Source organism: Trematomus bernacchii, unplaced genomic scaffold (assembly GCF_902827165.1).
Source record: "Trematomus bernacchii unplaced genomic scaffold, fTreBer1.1, whole genome shotgun sequence".
In the NCBI taxonomy this organism is placed as follows: domain Eukaryota; kingdom Metazoa; phylum Chordata; class Actinopteri; order Perciformes; family Nototheniidae; genus Trematomus; species Trematomus bernacchii.
Window position 1 is genome coordinate 8,138 of NW_022987361.1, and position 24,018 is coordinate 32,155.

A 24,018-nucleotide genomic window follows, 5' to 3' on the forward strand; every position below is an offset into this window, starting at 1 on the left:
AAGAATTTGAAAATACACAACCGGAAAAAATCTGCCACTTCCTTACAGAGCCCCTCCTCCAACACACACGAACGTGCACATGACCAATGAGGGCACTAGATAAGTTTGTGCACAGATGGAAGGCTGACAGGCAGGTAGGCCATCCAGTTATTTTAGCCGGGCCGGCTAAAATGATTGGTCGTGCTTTTTACAGTACTACGGCTTCCACAGATGATATTTTTTTAGGGATTTTTTGTCAAAGCACTTAAGATATTCATTGCTATCGGGATGTTGAGAGCATTCCATGGAATATAACAAAAAGTGTATCTCCAGCCGGTTTCTCAAACTTACCTACCCCACCTTTAAGACATTTTATATATTCTAACTGTTTTGCAATTTTCTATCATTTGTCATTGTTTGTTTGTGTGCTATGTTCAAAATAAACGTTTTGCCAAGTAAGATCCTTATTGGAAATGCAGCTATTACACGCAGGAGACTGTTGCACAACATGACAATTTTGTTAGAAGTCTACACTGAAACATAATGGACTTAATCAAAATCGCGGGATCCGTGAATCCAGGTCAATGATCGAGAGAGACTAGTAGCCTACGAGTTAGTCAGCGGAACTTCACAGACTCAGATTCGCAAATCCTGACTCACTGTGCAAAACACAGCAGAGCAGACTTGTGCGGACTCAGAGCCGTAGCCATATAGCAGCAGATCCAGAGATCCAGCAGACTCAGATTTGCCAAATCGCAAAATAACCTTTTTTTTTGGGATTAACATTTTTTATTAAAGCAAAATACACTGTGTAGCGGAGGTTAATATAACGTCAGTTTAATATGCTCGTGAAATGCAACACGTTTTCGGTTTCACCGATAGGATTTCTCCGCTTAGAGATGTCCCGGCCCTCAGCCTATCACGTACAATGTGTTGGAGCACAAGCCAATAAAAATGCATGTGTTACATATAACCCTTTCACACCAACGCGGTTCCAGGGCCGGTTCGGAGCTGGAGCTTGAAAACACAGTTTTTTCTTGTTCACACCGCAGCGGAGCCGCCCCTAAGCTCCGGAATCCGGTTCGTTTCAAGCACCAAAAAGTTGTCGGTCTAGAAAGCAAGCACCGCATACGTCACGCTTATGTCGGAGGCGGGGGCAGGGGCAGGGGCAGGGGCAGGGGCATCAGTTTTAATGTTATACCATAGTAATTAATGCTGCAAAGCTGGGTATTTTGAGCTTGGCGTATGCAGAGGCTAACAACAGCTAGCTCTAACGCCATCGAATAGGATGTATATTTACCTTCTTTCTCCTACCGAATCGTCGTTGAAGTTGATGATGATGATTGTAAAGAAGTCTTGAATGTAGCATGTAATGACTGTAAAGTTGGTAGTAAAGTCGTCCCATTTGTTCCATTTAGTTTCGACAGAGCAAAACCAAAACGAGTAGCGCTTCAATACAATCTGCCATTGTTGTTGTTGTCGATGTGAGGGGTTTCCGCGCAGTTTGGCTTTATGAAGCAGGCACGCAAACGGTTACGTCATGACGCAAACGATGACGCAATGACGCAGCACCAGTCGGGCTCTGAGCGGTGTGAACAGAGCAGGAGCTGAACCGAAGAACCGGTTCTGAACCAGAAAAGCTCTAGCACGGAGCTAGAACGGGAAAAGCCTTGGTGTGAAAGGGGTAACGGCCCGTCCACTCAGCGGCGTGGGTTGAAGCTTGCCGGCGGGGGGGGGCTGAAACTCGACCAACAACCAATTACATGAATACATGAAGCATGCGGTTTGATTGGCTAGAGCTTGTACTGGCATATGATTCGATTGGCTGACGCTTCCGCCGAAGCTTCAAAAGTTGAACATTGCTCAACTTTTGGAGCGAGCAACGCTTTTGGAGCGAGCAACGCTTTTGAAGCTACGCTTCGCTCCCACAATGCAGTTCGGCGAAACGTGACGTCACCCCATTCAAAGTGAATGGGCAGAAGCGTTGAAGCTTCAACGCACGCCGCTGTGTGGACGGGCCGGAATAGTGATGTCGCTTTGGGGTGGGGGTTGTGGGAGAGAAACTCCCTCTGGAGGGAACACAGGGATGTTAAGGCCCGGACACACCAAGCCGATTATCGGCATCGGTGGGCGTCAGGCCAACGATGAGCGTCGACACGCCCTACTCAGATTGGTGTGTCCCGCACCGTCGGATCTTTTCAGCCGTGCCGACACCTTTTCGGCCGAAAACCGGCCAAAGGCAGTCGACAAAAGAAATCACTCTGATTGGCTGTTCAGCTAGCGAATCAGTGCATGAGAAGCGAAACGGAAGTGAGGGACCCAAACAAACAAAGAAGGCAAATCTGAGATTTCATTTAACTCCAGCTCTCGACACAGGTTCAGGAAAGCCCCATGAGCTTCTCGCTGTAGAGTGAAAATGGAACGCACACGCTATTTGTTGTTTGTTTATATAACGCAGTCTGTTCTTCTTCTCTCGGTTATCACGCAGTCGGTCTTCCGGTTGTTGCCTGTTTTGAATGACGAATACACACTACCGCCGCCTGCTGGTAAGGAGAGTTATTGCCACTCACGCATGCGCAGTTCGCACGTGCTACTTGGCCGTCGGCTGAAGTCTTTGCGGTGTGTTCCAGTGCGACACATGGCCAAAACGCAGAGACGCGAGGCGACGCAAGAGTCGGGGTCCGTCTGTGTCAGTTATTTGGTGTCAGCTTAGTGTGTCCGGGCCTTTAGCCTTTGCACACAAACCTATAGAACACACTACAGGAAAGGGAAAACCCCAATAATAGGGCCTCTTTAAACAATCACAACTGAAACAAAAACATGATTCAAAACGACACCTTCTGCTTCACTCTAATGAATTATGGTCTATGAAAAAATTGTGCACTCATTTATGGGAGGATAATCTGCAAAACTAAGAGTCATGTTTTTCAGTTTTCCTTCTGACTCACTGTCCCAAAAGATGTTTGTGTGTGTGTGTGGACTGGTCCACTGTATTAGCTCATTTGGGCCACTCTCTCTGCCAATTTGGGCTGGAGCAGACATTTAGTAAGAGGCACACCCTGTGTTGCTGAACTTCACTGACTCAAAGTTGCAACTTAGATTTGTTGGAAAAAGTTTTCAACTTGATTTGACTGAATTTATTTGAAAAGTGGGCTTATTAACACATGAAAACTGTGTAATGTTTTTTAGAAGTACAATATAAGACAAGCACAAGTTTCCGGTGTGGGCCATATTCCTTTATGAAGATTGGTCACAATGCACAGTCCTGTATGCCAGTCCATCTGCGCTGAGATGTTTCACAGGTTAAGTGTAAACTTTGACCTGCTAGTGGCACTAGCAGATTCACTCTCTGAGCACCACCAATGTGATTTCAAGGTTTCATGCCAATCTATCCAATAGTTAATCATTTTAAATTGATACTCAAACTGGCGCCCATAAAAGTTAAGTGTGTTTAACTAGTGAGTAATAAAGTGACAAAATATAAAAACAGTACTCCAACCAGTCTGTCAGAATCAATGAAAGGGCACTATTTCTCAGTGGCTGAGAGGGACTATTGTTTAAAGGCAGAGCACTGTATTCTCTTTACACCTTACTGAGGGTGGTTATAAGTGATTCCATGTTAGTGCCCTGGGGCAGAGTCACCCCTCCCCCCTCCTCCCCTCTCTCCTCACCCAGACGTTATCTGGTGACCAGAGAGCTGGAGCTGCAGAGGAGGACAGGATATGAGTTTAGTTTGAACAGGAACCAGGTGCATCCTTTTTGTTTGGTGCTGTGTTATTATTATTTGATGAATCAATATCATTCCCTACTTGTTCATTCAGTGAGGCCCAGGAGAGCTGAACTCCAGTCCATTCTGCTCAATTCTTACTGTACATGTATGGCATTATTCACATGCTTTGTAAGATCCTTTTTAAATCACTACATTGACCTGATAACTGTAGTGGCTTTTCAAGATTAAGCATTGACATAGAATTAAATACATTTTCTGTTTCGAAATAGTGTCAGAAAAATGTACACAATCAATGCATGAAGACCTTTGTTTTGAATGAGAAATCATATTTTGTACATTTCTTTGTAACTATACTTGTCAAATGAATGAAGTGACAAAGAATACAATAAAGTAGTAGTTTATAGTAGAAATACTCAACACTGCAATACATTGTCTGAAACTGCTTTGTCATCTTATAATCAATAATCGGTGTGGTTTAATGTAATGAACCTTCTCATATTATTAGAGACTGTATGCTTGTGTTACTCAAATAACCTGAAGAACAAGTATTCACAGAAATGGTTTTATGCTGGGTTCTTTTTACATTTTTGCATCATGCAAATAAGATTTCTGGGAAATATTTACTATGTGATATCTTGAATGTTGCAGCCTAAAGTATAATCTTTAAAGGAATCATAAACATAAAAAGGTGAGACGTGAGCCAACGTGAGGCGACGTGAGCTGACGTGAGCCGACGTGAGCCGACGTTCCGTCGGGACGTGTTCTTTGGTGTCAGTTTGGTGTGTACACACCAAAGACCAAAGAACGCACACCGAAGGCGACTTTTACGTCCGCTACGTCGCCTGCGTCGGCCACGCCGCCCGCCTACGCCGCCCGCCTACGAACACACCGCAAAGACTTCAGTTGACGAGTGGCAATAACTGTCCTTACCAGCAGGCAGCGGTAGTGTGTATTCGTCATTCAAAAGAGGCAACAACCGGAAGACAGACTATACACGAGAGAAGAAGAACAGGCTGCGTGATATAAACAAACAACAAATAGCGTCTGGGTTCCATTTTCACTCTCTCTCGTTGATCGAAAACATGTTAACATAAAAAAGAAACTCTTGCGTCCGGGTGAGATGAAAATGAAAAAGATAACCGTCTGTGTGTGCCTTCTTAATCGTTTGTTTTGGTCCTTCACTTCCGCTTCGCTTCTCATGCACTAACTCGCTAAACTGAACAATTTGTCCCGACTTTCTTTGGCCTCCCGCGGCCGATTCAACATGTTGAATCGGCCGCGGGTGTGAAAATGTGCCGTAAAGAGACGACGGTGCGGGACACACCAACCTGAGTAGGGCGCCGCGAATGCCCGACTGCCTCTGACGGCCTCTGACGGCCTCTGACTCCCAAAATCGGGTTGGTGTGTAGCGGCCTTAAGGAGCTTAAGTCATGCTCATTGTCTGTAACATGTAAGCCTACCTGAGTCAAAACTTTTCGTTCATCGATGTAGCCACTGGTGTAAAGTAACAAGTACTTTTACTCAAGTGTACTACTTGAGTACAATTATGAGATAGTAGTACTTTACTTGAGTATTGCAATTTTCTTCTACTCCTATACATTTCAGATGTAAATGTTGTACTTTGAATCTACTACATTTATTTTATGCCTTTAGTCACTTTACACATGTGGATTAATGATGTGAAATATAATCAAGTGTTAAATCAGACTTTAGTTCCACCTGGAGTAAATCCACAAGCTACCCTGCAGTATACAAAGTCATTCAAACTAGCTGCACCTTTACCAGCTTTGAGAACACTTTAATGATCAATCATTATAAAACATATCAGATATATTATTCTGAAATGGAACAATCTGCACAATGACTACTTTTACTTTTAGTACTTTAAAGTGGACCTATCATGCTATATTTAAATGATATATTGTAGGGCCATACCTATATAAGGTATATTTATACGTTTCTGTTTTCAAAATACCAAACAGATCATGCATTTTAGCCATGCCTCATTTCGCTCAATTTGCTGTTCTCCACCACTGTTTTTGCACGGGGCTGATTCTGTGAGCTGCAGCTGACCACGCCCCCCTGCAGGAGAGGGGAGCCGTGCTCTGATGAAGTCAGAAGAGGGGGAGAAAAATAGATCTCCGTCCTCCTTGTTTTATTATATTATTATAGGCCTATAGAGTCGTTATTCATTTGTTTTAAAGCTCAATAAATAACAAACAAGACCTTTGACCGGCACTTTTCTAATTTTGTCCGGAAGATTTAAACTTTAACGGACATCTTGACCGGTGAAAGAAAACCTAACTGAAACTCTGCCGCACGGTCCCCCCGTTCCTTGGAAGAGGCGGAGAGGTGGGTGTTTGTCATCTGCTGGTGGACTAACCGGAGAGAGTTACAGTGCTTGCCTCGACGGGGAGGGATTGCATTGAATTAAAGCAGCGGGAGCAAACGCTTGCCTCGGGGAGGGAGAAAAAAAGCCACAGCGGAGAATAAACAGAAGGGTAACCATAGTAACCATGCGCGGAAAGTCTTCTTCGCTGCTTTTGTGGCAGACTACAGCGCCACTTACAGGCCTGGCATATGTACTACAGCGTCTCCAGCGTTTTCGAGCGGCAATGGCCGGCCGTGGCCCAACCCCACATTCCCCTGATAGGTGGAGAGTTGGCCCAATAGCCGTAGCGCCACTTCTGTGATGACATAGAAGTGTTCAAATCTGGATCAGTTTTTATCAGATCCGTTGCAGCCCCTTTTTTAGAGATTTGGGTATGGAGGAAAATAGAGAGGGTTGTGTTTTCTGACACTTGGTGAGTTCCCTGGAACACCGGGGACACATATTCATGTATAAAAGACGTACAAAAGTGCATTTTGCATGATAGGTCCCCTTTAACTATATTTTGATGATAATACTTTTCTACTTTTACTTGAGTAACCATTTAAGTGTAGGAGTATTCCTAGACTCTGGTACTTCTACTTTTACTCAAGTACCAGATCTGAGTACTTCTCCCACTCTGGAAGAAGCTTACATTTAAGATTGAAATGAACAGTATTACATTAGCCTACTCTGTGTTGAGTTTCAGTAGTGGAAAAAGTATTCAGATTCTTGACTTGAGTAAAAGTACTAATACCACACTGTAAAAATACTAAATTTCAAGTAAAAGTACTGCATTGAGAATGATGCTTAAGTAAAAATATTAAAGTATGATCAGGAAAAAGTTCTTAAAGTATTACGAGTAAAAGTACTCATTGCAGAAAAAGTCTTTAAATATTTAAATATTTTAAATTATGTGAACTGTGAACTGTGAAATATTTTTGAACAAAAAGAAAATCTTAATGCTTACTTATTTATTTTCCCTGCATGCCTTTCTTATCTAATAGTGAGTTATTTGTATTGTTCGTCTCTCCATACTGCTGTAACAATGTCAATGTCCCCTCTGTGGGACGAATAAAGGAGTTCTGATTCTGATTCTGAAATGAAAAAGTACCTCAACTGTGTACAGTAGTTGAGTAAATGTACTTAGTGACTTTCTGTTGAGTTGAGAAATGAGGATCTTAACTGTCCTGTGGGCTGGTCCTGGATCAGCAGATGTGACATGTCCTCTGGTTATCTGCCCATCTCCTGCTACTGCGACAGTTAAAGGTCCCATGTCATGGCCATTTCTACTGATGATAATTCCATTGTTGAGGTAGAATAGAATAGATTTATATTGTGCAATTTTCCAAACTCACATTGGTTTCTCATACAGCATCTCTGTATAGTATGTGTATTCACTCTCTGTCCACACGGCTTGTTCGAGCTCCTGCCCCCGGCTCCCTGTGAGCCCACTGTGCTCTGATTGGTCAGCTCGCCCACTCTGTTCTGATGAGTCCACCACCGTTACAGCGGAACATCAGTGATTATGTGTTACAATGGCGTTAGCAACAGATGAGAATGCTGCGTGGGGTCTGGGTGCCGTGTTGGCGGGACGCTGCGCGGCTCGCTACTGCGAGGAGCGGACAGTGTGAGCTGGGTTCATTTCCTGCTTGCTGCGTGGGCTCTGCGAGACAGCGAGACATCACGAATGGACGCGGGAAGGGGGTGGTGCTGAGGGGGCTGCAGCACCCCCATCTGCGAGGCTCCACTAGCACCCGCACACCCCCCCCCGCACCCCCAAACGGCGCACCTACAGTTTAAGCGCGCCACAGTTTCGCCGCTGTGAGGCTCCACTAGCACCCCCCCCCCCCCCCCAGCGCATCACAGTTTCGCCGCTGAGAGAGTGTGTGTGTGAGAAGCTCCACGGATTGGTCAATTTGGACCAATGGGTCCATTTGGGTATGGTCACGTCACTGTACCCAGGAAGAAAAAGAGAAATCTCCAATGAGGCGTTCTGGAGCAGCATAGACAGGTATTTTCTGTGTTAGAGTTTTACTCGCTACAGGGTGTACTTTGAGGGTTTGTGACTCTGCAGACCGTTCACATGCATAACAACCTTCATAACACACAAGGGGACGGGTAATAACCGGAAAAGCATGACATGGGACCTTTAATATCAGGTCCCGCCCGCTCAGTCCACCCCCCTCCCCCCCCTCCTCCTCCACCCAGTCTCCGAGCACCAGCCACCCCCCTCTTCTGAGCACCAGCCCACTGCCTCAGTCCGCACAGCCGCTGGCCACGTCTCAAAACACGGCGACACCGGGCAGAGGCTCCGAGCTGCGGGAGGAGAGGACTGAGCACCGGCTCCGGCTCCTGGCACCACGAGCGAGAACACGGCTGAAGGTAAGACATTCTGTGGGAGAGGGGAAGACATTATCTCCCCCCTTCTCTCCGACCAAGACCGTCTCTGGGCACCTCGGTGATCCGAGTAGTTACCGTGGGACCGGGGGAGGACGCTAGAGTCTTCACTAAGAAAAAGAGCCGTGCGGGGTCTAACGGTTTGCTGTTGGTTAATGCCTACATATTCTGAATCAAACTCTCCAAGCAGACTTTTAATAAAGTTGAAGTTTGGTTTGACGGAGGGGGCTCCATGACACCCATTTACTGTGGTCTGCACACACAGAGGTGGTACAATTACTCAGATCTCTAAGTAAAGTACCAGAGTGTAGGAATGCAATATATGCTTAAAGTACCAAAAATAGGCTACTTCATTGTGCAGATTGTTCCATTTCAGAATAATATATATGATATGTTTTATAATGATTGATCATTAAAGTGTTATCAAAGCTAGTAAAGGTGCAGCTAGTTTGAATGACTTTGTATACTGCAGGGTAGCTTGTGAATTTACTCCAGGTGGAACTAAAGTCTGATTTAACACTTGGTTGTATTTCACATCATTAATCCACATCTGTGAAGTAACTAAAGGTATTAAATACATGTAGTGGAGTAGAAGAACGAAGTAGCCTACCAAAAAATGGAATTCTTCAGATAAAGTACAACTATCTCAAAAGTGTACTTTAGTACAGTACTTGGTTACTTTACTACTACTACTACTACTACTAATAATAATAATAATAAAGCTTTATTTATATAGCACTTTTCATACAGCAGGTGCAGCTTAAAGTGATTCACCAAATGTCACACTGGTAGTGTTAACTGGGGTAATTCCAATCAAGAAAAATGAAGATCTATGCCCTGAAGCATCCCAGGTTCAGCCTCAGTGACTCACCTTACAATAGACCCAGGAAGGGATAGGCTCATCTGGGTAATGTGAGTACCCTCTGTGGGGAAGGGTCTGAATTGCTGGGCAGTATGGTATTAGGGTACAACAACAAAATATGGGATGATTTTTCTAAATTTGATTATATATGGCAACATCAGACATATCTAATTTTAAAACCAAACGAATTCAGAGATGTATCTTATGTAAACAGAGATCTCCAATCTGACAGCAGAGGTAATGAAGAATGATGATGTCGTGTCATCAATGATCCCATCACTGATCACTCAACGAACAAAAACCTTCAGCATGACATGAGCGTTTTATTTAATTCACCCAAACATCAATCTAAATTGTCAATATGCTGTTTGTTCTATCAGAATCCGGATCTCGCATAGCTAGTTCTGACGTTTAATATTTAATTAAGATGTTTGCATTTCGTTAACAGCAAGATAGCCTTTGTCTAAAAGAGATGACAAAGTGTGTAGTTGTTTGAGGATATTCCTGAAGAAGACAGCCTGTCTTAGTGTATCTGTCCTCTGAACACAATGCCCTTCCCACTGATTGTCATGGCTTTATATGCAGCTGCGTGACACCCTGAAACACCGTGAGAAGCTTCTTGGGTAATTGTTCATGAGTTTAGACAGCTGAGCACAGCATGTTTCTGGGACACTGCATCCTCAGAAATAAGCAGAACATCAAAAACTTTTAACTGCGTCTTTGAGCACTTGGAAAAGCGATATATAAAGTAAAAGTATTATTATTATTATTATTATTATTATTAACTGATACAGTAGGAATACAGTATTCTTTCCTGCAGATCCATTTTGTAACCTACCATTAGTGTCATTTCAGTCAGACTAAATTCAATTCAAAACCTTTATTTATCCAGATGAAATCCCATTGAGATCATTGATCTCTTTTTCAAGGGAGACCTATTGACTATTGTTTAACTGAGTCGCTGAGCTATACTACTATACTAAACTATACTATACTTTACTATACTAAACTATACTATACTATACTATATTATACTATACTATACTAAACTATACTATATTATATTACACCATACTATACTATTCTATACTAAACTATACTTAACTATATTCTACTACAATACTATGCTATGCTATACTACACTTTACAATACTAAACTATCCTATACTAAACCATACTATACTATACTTTAAAATACTACACTATGCTGCTATACTATACTACACTTTAGATACTATACTATACTATCCTATACGTTTATGTAAGTGGCTTTGGGGGAACAACATGTAATGTAACAGGAACAGGAGAAATGTTCTGTTCTGCCAGTTAGAGGCTATTGACCGGCGTCTCTGTTGGTGAGGAAGCTCTCTCCTGGGCTGATCTACAGTTTCGTTTTCATTTTCGTCCTGAGCAAGCCGACATGGCCTAGATTTGAAGGAAGTAGAAAGGCATTTTAAACGGACAATTACCTTGATCCAGTCCCTGTAGATCAATGCAGTTATTGGAGCTGTCCTGCTTCAGGTCAGAGATTCAGACAAAAGCTTCAGATGTTTGTAAGATATTTGGGAAATAGCAACATCATTTAAAAGAAAGTAATAAGTAACTGAAGGGTTATTTTGCTTTTTTTTTTACAACCTTTCCAGACCATGTGATCCCGGTGTCCAGCCCTTATTTGAGATGCGGTGTGGTTTAATTATGTAATTGGAGTGGTCTGTACTGTGTGGCCCTTTAAAGGTAGGGTAGGTAAGTTTGAGAAACCGGCTCGAGATCGCTAGAATTTGAAAATACACAACCGGAGAAAATCTGCCACTTCCTTATAGAGCCCCTCCTCCAACACACACGAACGCATACATGACCAATGAGGGCACGAGATAAGTTTGTGCACAGATGGAAGGCTGACAGGCAGGTAGGCCATCCAGTTATTTTAGCCGGGCCGGCTAAAATGATTGGTCGTACTTTTCACAGTACTACAGCTTCCACAGATGACATTTTTTTATGGATTTTTTGTCAAAGCACTTAAGATATTTATTGCTATCGGGATGTTAAGAGCATTCCATGGAATATAACAAAAAGTGTATCTCGAGCCGGTTTCTCAAACTTACCTACCCCACCTTTAAGATATTCATTGCTATCGGGATGTTAAGAGCATTCCATGGAATATAACAAAAAGTGTATCTCGAGCCGGTTTCTCAAACTTACCTCCCCTACCTTTAAGGATATGTGCCTATTACTTCAAAGAAGAGCCAACCCTTATAATTCACTTTAATTCACAATGAAACATTTGATAAAATACTACATTTGTATGATCAAAACCAGGTACGGAGTGGAAGTTTATACCTTTTTCATGTTAACAAATCTCACCTCCTATTATTTTAAAATCGATTTTCTAAAAAAAGGATGTTATATCAATTGAAGTTCATATTGATGGTTGTTTCACCTCATTGAATAATAGATAATAATACAAATGAAGCTTTATTTGTATCATACACCAGGTGCAGCTCAAGGTGCTTTAACAAGGCACACTCACAATTTAAAATCATACAGCATAGCAACATGATATAGCAGTTTAACAGTTTAAGAAACACAGGAGCTAAAAGGTATGATAATACAAAATAAAACACAATAAATAAACCAATATACATACAAATAAAAACCCAAATAAGATAATAATAATAATAATAATAATAATAATAATAATAATAATAATAATAATAATAATAATAATAATAATAATAATACAAACTAAATAAATTATAAGAATAATAAGGGTAAAAATGTTAAAAGACCAACTTAAAAGGGAATGTAGCTAATAAAATAAAAACCTTTAAAATAAATAAAACAATATAGAAATAAATAAAGTAGGGCTGTCAAGTTAACGCGTTAATAACGCGTTAACGCAAAAGAAAATTAACGCCACTAATTATTTTAACGCGATTAACGCATGTGTATTTTTTGTCCTCGGCCGCCCCGTAGTTTCAGAGCGCATCGAGTTTAAAATACCATCTACAAGCTGATGCCGACAGCCCCGCTCCTGCCGCCCGCTTGTGGCAGACCACACTTCCACGCTCACCGGCAGGCCCGGACTGGCCATCGGGAGGACCGGGAGGGTGTGTGTATGTGTGGCGCGAGCGAGGCACACCTTACGTGTTGTTGTTGTTGTTAGCATCTGGTGCTAGCTAGCTGCGCTAACGTATATAAGGAGCTGTTTCAATGAAAACAGAGGAGCGACATTTCGCCGACAACTGCGCCGAGCACTTGACTTTATGCAGGTAGCCAGACAGTGGGACATTGTACGAAAAGTCAGCACACTCAGCACGGATAGTGCGCGCAACATGATTGCAGCGTCCAGGCAGCTCCCGTTCGAGCATATATGCCTTGAGCTGCACATAGCTCCAACGATCCATCACAGTGTCTCCACATTCACACACACACACACACACGCACACACACACACACACACACACACACACACACACACACACACACACACACACACACATTGTATTGTATTATTGTATGAGAGAGGTTCCAGGTTGAATTGAGGCGAATATTTGTAATGTTCAGAGGTTGTTGTGTTTAATATTCATGAGAATATTTGTCATTGTTCAAATGATAATAAACAAACATATAAAGCATATATGTCCACTCATATGTTGACAAGAGTATTAAAAACTTGAAAAATATCCCTCTAAGGTACATTTAGAACAGATAAAAAATGTGCGATTAATTTGCGATTAATCGCGATTAAATATTTTAATCGACTAACAGCCCTAAAATAAAGATTAAAAGACTATTTTAAAGTGGGGCGTCTCTAATAAACAGCTAATCTAAATAGACGTGTCTGTAGCTTTTAAAAACGTCCACTAGTGGATGGCTGTGTATTTCCGGATTATTGCGCAATGTTTTAGTTAACCTGTTAAACCCGAGAGACCCCGGTACCGGGGCACTGCCGCAACATCTTGCAGGAAACAGTGTCTGAGGGCATGTTCATTTAATAAACTATGAATGTTTTATATCCATGTAACGGGAAGAAACTCATCTAACTAATCATTTTTTATTTTATTTTTTTTTAAAAACCACAATGCTAACACTGAGCCTCTGAATTAGCAACGAGCGAAAGATGCTAACAGATGACTGCACCGAAAATCACTCACAAAACCTTATTATTTATCTCTTCTCCACATCCATGACATCGATTCACATCGTGAGGTGACACAGAATCTATGGGTCAGTGTGCGAAAAAGCACCCGTCCCACCGTCCGGGACGTGTTATTTACAATATCGGACAAGTAGATCTTTCAATTGACTTGTCCGGCGGACAAGTGACGTTTTTAGCCCTCATTTATTGACAAATTATAGATAAATTCAGTTTTCAAAAGGCAGAACTCGTTCGCAAATTGTCCGTGTCCGCCATTGTTCGTTTAGAAATGTTAGTTTCGGTTCTGCTTGTAGATTCCCAAGGAAATGCATCTCGCCGCTTTCTGTACTGTTAGACGGGGGCGGGGCGGGGCGGGAAGTGTAGCACAGTGGCAGGGTTGGGAAGCAAAACTCGGTTCCGAGTAGGAACAAATAACAATTGTCCGGTACCGTGATTAATAAGAGTTGTGAGGACAGGAGGCGGAGCCCCGCGGACCGCAGCTCTCTCTCTCTATGCTCCGGATCATCTGATCGCTGCACGGTGCAGTTCAGCGTCTCTCTCTCTCCCTCTCTCTTTCTACACACAGCGGACCCGCTGCCCGTTTAACAGCCTCATCTTTGTCAAACTTTCTTATGTTCTTTCTCTAACACGTGATGAAGGTTATTAAGCGTTAAGCGTTAGCTCCTACGTTGTTAATATTGACGCCATTTCCTTTATGAAGTAAAGCAGCCTCCCTGTCTGTGTCCTCGCGCTGTCCTCACATCCCCCGACCCCCAGACTCGGAGAAGCACAGGGATGTCAGTATTGTTTATGAAGCAGGGTATAGAAAGTACATTATTGAAATGAAAATACTATTTATTTACTTTTACAAACAGTGAGCAGCTGAGCAGCTGCAGCATGTGTATTGCAGGACATGTGTAAGCGTGCAAGCATCTTTGAGTTGTAGAAAAGCGCTAGGCCTATAGGCTATACATATAATGTATTATTATTATTATTATTAGGCCTATGTGTTGGACATGTGTGGTTGGACTCTGTCTCACAGGCAGGTTGCAGTGTAACATCAGAGGAGACTGGGCCAATTGTACATTCTCAAACTGCACCACTTAGAACTAACTAAACAATGCAGACATTATTTTTATATAATTGTATTCAATAACCGTAAGAAATTAAACAGTCTGAAGTGATTTGTAAATAAGAATACAGATTTGACTTAATGTTTTCATAAATATCTTTTTCTCCCAGTTTGTCATGGGACTTATTTTTACCCTCTCAAAGAACCGGAATCGAGAACCGAAAATAACCGGAATCGAAAAGCAGAACCGGAATCGTTAAAATCCAAACTATACCCAACCCTATGTGTGATGCAGTAAAATCTTACCGCTCACTTACGTTAGCTGTATCGTAAAAACCGTGGGAAAATGTAAAATACGATGGCGAAGAAGAAGATTCCAGTGGCCCCAATTTTTGTCGATTCTGGACAAGTGAAAAATGTATTCGGACAAGTAAATTGCCAAACTCACTTGTCCATGGACAAGTACTCTCTAAAAACTTTTTCTCACACTGGGGTACCCTCATTATCACTGAATTATACGAATTTGCGACGTTATAAACAAAAACAGACATCAAAACATGTGGCGCTAGGTAGCTAAAAATGCTAAAATTTTTACCTTGGCTCTGTAGTCTCTCCAAAGAGGTCTTCAATGGCATTAAAACGATAAAAACGCTGCTGAAGTTAATCCATTGGTTAATCCAATGTGTCTGTGTCCCTTTGAAATGATTTCTGATAATCCATAAGCAATGAGACGGATAATCCATGCTTTTACGTTTCTAGATGTCACAGCTAGACTGTAGCTTCACTCTAATGCAAAACTGCATGCGCGAAGCCCACACCTTTTCTTTTCACAATGAGTGTGTGTGGGGGACTCCCCCTTCGATTCTATTGGCTCTAACAGTCAGAAAGAGGTGTCAACCATCAAAATCAAGCAAGGGGGGCCAGAGATATGGAAAATCCACCCAAATGACCCCAGAAGTGGTTTCTTTTTGCTAAATCTCTCTAAAAAGGTCAAATGTCACTTGTTTTGCATCAATCTTGATACAGGGTACTTATTATATGTTGTACTTTGGATTCCTAAAGCTTTTAGTCTACCTTACCATCATCCAAGGGTAGTTTTCACTATAAGTAAAAAATAATTTTTGGACGGACACTATAATTTACAGTTTTTTACTATGTAAAATCTGAGTTTTCTTTAAAATAAAAAACATCTATATTGATTCTGACTTTTCTACATCCAACCCACATGTTTATCATTACTTTGAGAAAAAAGATGATTAATTTAACCCTTTTAGAAGGGAAGATGTGGTCATTTGTTCTGGGAATGTCATTTTCAAGCCTGAGACCTGAAAAACAGGCTCAGGGCTTAACAGGTCAAGTACATGAGATGATAAGATGACACATTTTTAAACAGCTCACTTTTACAAAGGCTATTGAGGATAGCTGAGAGTGAATGACAGGGAGAGGATAGTAAGGAGGGGAGCGATGTGTGGTGTGTGTGTGTGTGTGTGTGTGTGTGTGTGTGTGTGTGTGTGTGTGTGTGTGTGTGTGTGTGTGTGTGTGTGTGTGTGTGTGTGTGTGTGTGTGTGTGTGTGTGTGTGTGTGTGTGTGTGTGTGTGTGTGTGTGTGTGTGTGTGTGTGTGTGTGTGTGTGCTCTGTACCTGTGTGTCCTGAGGCTCTGAGTGTGAGCAGACCATGTCAGGACTTGTTCAATAAGCACAACATCTTAGCTTACGCTCGCATGGATCACCAGGCAGCTGTGTTCTGGATCTACAAACTTTGAAGGATAGTCCTGACACTGTCTGTTTCTTCTTTTTACTCTTGTTTCTTTCCACTGTTTGCTGGAACAGATTCATTTAGAGGCTGGGATTGGCTCCTGAGCAGGTGTAATGGGGGTCTCTGCATTTAAGTTTACCGGCCCTCAAATCATTTCCGGAGAGTTTTACCATCCCATGATGGGGCTTTTCCACTCTCTATGGAAAAACGCTCATAGCATATGTTGCTTTTTTCCAATTCTTTGCCACAAAATTTGAATAATAATTTTGGAAATATATTTCATGTTATATAAGCAATAATAGATAAATGAATGAACACTGAATATATAAAACACACATACATGTCCATGCATTTTTCCTTTGACACACATACTCGTGGCATGGAAGGAGAGCTTCTGGTCCCTTTAGTACTTGATGTTCCCCCTCTCCTTCTTTCAGCTCACCTTCACCTGTCTGTAGCCTGGGAGATAATGATAAGATAAGATAATGTAAAATGAACGGCAGGGGAGAGAGCAAGGTTCACATTGAGTTTTACAGGAGGATTTTGAACCAATACACAAAAGGATACATTAGCCGCGTTCACACCGCAGTACTTTTCCCACTTTAGTTCCGATATAGTTCCGAAATGTCGCGTTCACACCAAAAAGAGCCGGAACTAAAATGAGTTCATGAGAACCTTTTTACCCCCTTTTCCGTCAGTTTTCCGTCCCTGCTAGAGAGCAGGTACTTTCATGGGAGAAAAAGGTTCCTATGTCTGATTGGCTGGGCGGAATGCAAACCACGCCCCGTAAAACTCCCAAAAAGTTTTGTGAAGCCGCCATTTTATTATCCTCGCATTAGCATTAGCATTAGCCCAGCGCAGAAACGCAGAGAGACTAATTTATGGCAACACAAAAGAAAACATGGGAGCGGTGGAGATGAGGAGGTGTCGGTGTTCTGGCGATTTACTCGGAATGGATTTACCCAGCAGCTTCTACTGAAGCCAGTCCCTAACTCCGGGGACTTCCAGCCGGGGACTTCGGGCGGCAGTATACGTTGCCTGCCAGTAAACCCAAAGCAGAAGAAGAAGAAGTGACGTCAGCGGCTTCATTTGCCTAATTCTCCCCCAGGGACTTATTCCGGTGTGAACGCGATCTGTACTTAGTTCATTTAGTTTAGAACTAAAGAGTTCTGATGAACTAAGTTCTGATGAACCTTTGTGGGAAAAGTACTGCGGTGTGAATGTGCCAATTGAGACATTCTCCTAGCAGTTAAAAATGTGGAGTATTTGATCAAAAATGTCATAATTGCTTATGAAAATTACAATCTAAAGTTTAACTTCATATTGCTACATTGTGTGTACCAAAAATACATTATTTTGCAAATATAAAAATGTTCGTACCATAAACATTCCATTTTACGGCATTACGTTGTGCAATAGATTAGAGATGTCCCGATCCGATCACGTGATCGGGGATCGGAGCCGATCACGTGATTTCCAAAAGATCGGAATCGGGAGAAAAAAATCGGGGATCGGGAATTTTTTTTTTTTTTTTTTTTATAAAATATATTTTTTTTAATTTAATGTTACAAAACAAAAATGACCATGTTCACGTCTTAAAGTCATCCTGAGGCCTTAGTTTTGGTTTAAAATTACACAACATCATGTATGTGTTGCTTCTTTTGGGCTTGTTTTCATAGACCTGGTTGCTTATTTCTCTCAAATCTGGCAACAGAGTGGGCAGGGCGCAGTGTCTAATAGTAGCAGTAAGCTAACGAGAGGCTACGTTCAGCTGGTGACTCGGGAGTCGGGACAGAGAAAATGTCAGGAGTTTGGAAGTATTATAAAATTGAAAGCAAAGGCAGTGTAACAGCCAGATGCAATGTTTGCAAGGCGGAGGTTCCGCGTGGTGGAAAGAACAGAACACGACCAATCTAATACAAACACCAACAACAACACGACGAGTACACAGCGGCCACTCAGGTAACGGCACTGAAACAACTGACACTTTCAGAGACTTTTAAAAGGAAAGAGAAACTGCCCCAGAACAGTGAAAAGGCCAAAAAAAAAACAGCCAAGATAGCTGAATTCATCACGTTGGATGACCAGCCGTTATCTGTTACCTTTTTTTTCTCTTAATGCAAAAAAAGGTGATCGGGACATCCCTACAATAGATTTAAGATGATAAATCAGAGGACATTTCCATGAAGTCATATGAACAGCTTATCACTGTGTGCTGCCTTAGCTTCTCAGTGGTGAGTGCTGTGTTCCAGCGCTTGCTTTAGGCAGGTGCTACACTGTTCAAAACTTGAGGAAACAGCTTGTGAAACTGAAGATAATGCGTTTTGCTCAACAACCTAAACATTGTTTGATTTGCTTACGTTTAACATATCTTTTTTTGTGCTCTTGTTCTCTATCTCTATCTCTCTTCCACCCTCAGCCCTTTCTATTCTTACAGCTGAGGGAACACACAGCTCCACAGAGGGCGAAGATAAAAAGCTCCACATAAAGCAGCAGAAAGATCGTCGGCCATGATGCCCCGCTGCAGAGTGAACCTCAGCACCATGATCTTCCTTGTCATCCTCCAGGGGGCGGCGGTGGTGCTGTTCTGCGGCTGGTACGTCCAGCTCAGCCCCTGCGGCTCCCCCCCCTCCAATGGCGGCAAAGTGCATGTCCTGCTGCTGTCCTCCTGGAGATCAGGCTCGTCTTTCGTGGGGCAGGTGTTCAGTCAGCACCCGTCTGTCTTCTACCTGATGGAGCCGGCGTGGCACGTGTGGACCAAGCTGCAGAAGCACGGGGCGCGAGCTCTGCGCATGGCGGTGAGGGATCTGTTACGGAGCGTGTTCCAGTGCGACATGTCTGTGATGGAGGCCTACATGCCGGAGCAAATCAACATGTCCTTTTTGTTTATGTGGAGTCACAGCAGAGCGCTGTGCTCGCCGCCGGCCTGTCCTCTCACCCCCCGCAACCAGTTCAGCAACCAGACCCAGTGCTTCAAGGCCTGTGATGCTCAAGGCCTGCAGGGGGCCAAGGACGCCTGCGGCAGTTACAGTCATGTGGTACTAAAGGAAGTGAGATTCTTTGAGCTAGAATCCCTCTACCCGCTGCTGCAGGATCCAAACATAGACCTCCGCATCATCCACCTGGTCAGGGACCCGCGGGCCGTGGTGCGGTCCAAAGAGGCGTCAGCCAACGCCTTTGTGTACGATAACTCTGTGGTCTTGGAGCAGAGGAACGTCCCACCGGCAGAGGTGCAGTACCAGGCCATGCAGGAGATCTGCCGTAGCCACGTGCGCATTCATGAGAGGGCCATCCTGAAGGCCCCTCCGTTTCTGAAAGGCCGCTACAAAATGGTGCGCTACGAGGATGTGGCGCGCAACCCTCTCGACGAGATAAACGCCATGTATGAGTTTGTAGGTCTAGAGATGACCGAACAGCTGCAGGAATGGATCTTCAAGGTGACGCACGGAAAAGGCAAAGGCTCCAAGAAAGATGCCTTCGAAATCTCGTCACGAAACGCTGCTGACGTCTCGCAAGCTTGGCGCACCGCGCTGCCTCACAGCAAGGTCAAACGCATCCAGGAAGTGTGTAAAGGGGCCATGTCGTTGCTCGGGTACAGAACGGTTAACAGTGAAAAAGAACAGAAGAGACTTGACATAGATCTACTTGTGCCCCGGGAACCGTATCAGTTCAGCTGGTTGCCAGCTAAGACAGAGCATCCCGGTAATGCTTAAATTACCTTCTGTTTCTGAATAGCAAAGACACCAAAAGACTACACTGGACTGAAGTCCATGTTCTTCATAGTCTTTAATAAGTGCTACAACTGAGGGAACACTGGCCTGATTTCCCTGGTTAAAGCTTTGATTAGTCAGTAGAGTGATGGGATTTCAATGTAAAATGACAGAACAGCAATATTGAATGCAAGGGCCAAAAAATAAATGTATAACCAAACTGGAAGACACATTAACCCAGACCGTTAATATGCATCTTAGCCAATAAGAGCACAAGTGCACAGCTTTAGAAATGTAAGCAAAATCAAGACGCTGTGGATCCCACCATCAAACCACTTGCCAGGGTGGTCTGGGATTTGACCACATATATTTGTATAGCGTATCAGAATGTGTCCTGATGCGTCTCAACAAGATAAAAACAGGAACAATTGTCATTAGAACCCCTCCCATTGTTTTCTTCCTCCTTTCCTCATCTCCAGTTGGTTCTAAAATGTTAATAGAATAACGACATGAAGGCTTCATTCAGAACCAAGCGGGAAACTCTATCTAACAGCAGCCCCTAGATGTTCATACTGCCCAATGCTTACCAAAGAGAATTTAAATGTACCCAGAGCAGCTCACTGAGAGACAACTCAACAATATATCTTACACTGGCTTTGTTCACAACGTCTGAACATATCAATTTTGGCCCCATCATGGCCCCACATGAAAATAATTCAGTTGTAAACAAGAACAGATTATTACATGGTACTTGGTCTGGACAAATTATATATTTTTAAAGCCACTACGCATACTTTACACTTTGTTTCCGAGCCGGAGTTTTCCACAGTGTTGGGGACAGTCAGAGCATATTTAACAGGGCAGGATCCCTGCCAGTCCTGCTGCTGCCATCCCTCCCTGGCCCAGAGAACTCGTGTTAATTCACTGCATTTGAATGCACATTGTTTGGAGCTGGGCCCCATGCCAGTGTCCCCTGAGGGCCGGATCACTGATGACGCTCCCTCAGAGGAGGAGAGCCAGTCTTTGTCCCTGAGACAGGAAGTTTTCTAGGGTTTTTGATCTGCATCTGAAGGTGCGCGGGGGGCAGGAAGTACCCTTACATCGTTTGAGAGGTGCAGAGGTCTGATAATAGCGTGATGAAGTGAATTTGATTAATCGAAGAGAAGAGAAGTCTGTCACTGAGCTTCATTGGAGCTGAAGTCAGGATGAATGGTTGAACCTCCATCCTTTTAGGATAGCTGCTGTTAAAAAACATCTTAACATTTACTTGTTACACATATCAAATGAGTCATTCATGACGGGGCACAATGTTTCGCTGTTTAGGAGTTGTATAAAAGTGGTAACTAGCTAACTCTTAATCTTCTTCCTGGAACACCCCAGTTATATTTGTTTACAGAATTTATTATTTGTCCTTGGTTGATTAATCATTACACTGACACAGTAGATGGTGTTCTGAGTCAAATACTTTTGACAATGATTAAGGATCAAAGCTTTAGTCAATATGTTAGGGATAATATGCAGTGAAGCGGTCATTCATGAAAAAAGAACACCGACAGGGGGATCAGGAATCCGACGCCAAGCGGTCAGTGTTCTTTATTCCCCATTAGTGTTCACTTCCTGTCTGTCTTCTTTTGCTGTTCCCTTTAGTGTTTACCTGCTGTCTGTCTTCTTCTGTTGATTTCTCTGACGTCTGTCTTTTAACCTCTTTCCTTCTCTTGCTCTGTTTTTCTTTTCTTTACTGGGGACAGTTTAGCCATCATGAATCCAAAGTGTTGCACTCTCCACAAATATAAACATAAATATTGAAAAAGTTGTCCACAGCTGACGTTACATGGACCAGACTTTGACTTGATCATCTTTAGCAACAGTCTGTTCTCCTTAGCAACAGTCTGTTAGTAAAAATAAGCAGACCTCTGGAATGTCCAAATTGACCAATCAGAATCGAGTATTCAACTAAGCTTTGAAGATTGTTAAATCATGTTGATTTACATCTTACCAGCCAAATTAAGTACTTTTAGTAGTAAGCATTTCTATTATAAAGTGCTTTCTGATAAGAGGTACAATTCTCTTCTTCACATTAGTTTCCTTTAAACCTAAACTTGAGCATTGTTTGATGTCTTTGTTTAATGTGCAGCAGGCTGTGGGAATAGTTGTTGGTAGAAACAGCCAGAGTTCTCTGAGTTCAAACGTCTCTCAGCTCAGTGTGGTAGTTTACTGCCTGCCACTCACCATTCTTGTTTCCAGCAGCTGTTTAAAGAAAATCACAGATGGAGCCACAGAGCAGCTAGAATGAAGAAACAGGACCTCAGAGGCAGGAATTATATTGTGACTAAGGATTTCTCAAGGGATAAGAATTAAGCATTTATAGGACAATTCCAACATATTCACATCAATTAAAAGCAGCTCATAACAACATACTAGAATGTCCTGAGCATTAGTGTGTTACATTGTGAAGTTGTTGTTTGGCTGTACCACATCTTGTGTGTCAGTTTGACCCACGGTTTATTTAATAACAATCGCCTACTGGAGATATGTACCTGCTTAAGGTAAATATTACATTAACATTCAACGCATACAGTAAGGGTACTGTGTTGAAAGAGTTAACATGTCTGAAGATGAGAGTCCGCCTGCCTGTATGGAACATATGGAACAGAGCTGGCTGAGTACATTGTGTTCTCTCAGTGTCTGCACAAATGCTGGTATGTATGGTTTCCCAGTGGACAGACTGTTGAATACTGTGCTTGTTTGCTAGGTATCCCACCCTTTGCATTCATAATTATGTTTAAAATAAAGTGTTCAATAGCACTGGTATGGGTGTGTAAGATGTCATTATAGGGAGTTTTAAGTCAATCACACATGAAGAGTGGGGATGCCATGATGAGTTTCTGCAGTGTGATGCTTTAACCAAAAAGTGGTCAGCAGTCACATGTAGATAAACTGATGATGTTTAATGTCCTGACCTGGAGAAGTTATTATTACGTAATTTGTTTTTTACTGTGGAATTAATCAAAAGTTTGTGAAAATGTTGCCACTGATTTAATGAAGTGCCTGCACATTGAACATGTGTCGGTGTGCAATGTGAAACATGTGAGACTGTTATCTTTAACCACATCTCCTTTATTTAGTTTGAAGAGTCGGTGCCTTTCAGAGCTGCCAGTTTGTTCATGTATTTATATGAAGATGACTTGAAGCGGGAACTATACGGTACAAATGACTGCAATAAATATTTACTTGTCACTTGTTGGTCTGGTTTATTCTGTTGCCTTTAACTGAAATCTGGTTTGTAAGAAGATAAGCTGATTTTCTCAGAAGTACATCAGTAACGTTTTGGCGCCATCTGCTGGCGGATTTTACTACTGTATAAAATAGAAATAAAACATCACCTAATATTCATCACTGATTTAAAAGAAAAAGCATGACTAGATGAGGAAGGACACTACGAAAAGCTTTGAAACCACAAAGTGATCCCTTAGATAGGAAAACCTTTACACTTTGAATGTTTCACTTCACATGAATCAACTTTTCTTAACAATAATCTACTATTACACATTTAAGACCAATATCAACAGAATTGCCATATGTTATTGGTCAATGTATGTTCTTTGATATACTTCATATATTAATACCATATTGATAATACACATGCACACAGTGCAGCCAAAAGTGCTTTAACAATATGGCACAAAACACAAGATGACAGGTAACAGTAAAAACGTTTGGCAAATCCTAAATAAACTATTAGGTAAACATAAGAAACAGGAAAATAATGCTCTAGAATTAAAAATCAATGATGCCCTGATAAAAGACCCTGCAGTGTTGGCCAGCTCTCTGAATGAGTATTTTATAAATAGTGCTCTGGACATCACAAAGCTCTTCCCGCCATCTGAGGTCTCACCTAGCCCGACTGTGGATACACATCCAGTTTTTGACCTAGAGGAAATCACAGAGGTGGAGGTAAAAAATATAATCTTAGGGTTAAGAGGTTCTAAGGCTAGGGATGCAGA

The 24,018-nt window shown here is 42.4% G+C and overlaps 1 protein-coding gene across 1 annotated transcript; it reads left to right on the forward strand.

The window, feature by feature from the left end:
* The first annotated feature begins 8,317 nt into the window (after positions 1-8,317).
* Positions 8,318-23,251, forward strand: chst6 (carbohydrate sulfotransferase 6). Its single transcript, XM_034132191.1, has 2 exons — positions 8,318-8,462; positions 18,724-23,251. The coding sequence occupies exon 2, from the start codon at positions 18,815-18,817 to the stop codon at positions 20,015-20,017; it is 1,203 nt and encodes a 400-aa protein (XP_033988082.1). The 5' UTR covers positions 8,318-8,462; positions 18,724-18,814; the 3' UTR covers positions 20,018-23,251.
* Positions 23,252-24,018: the final 767 nt, after the last annotated feature.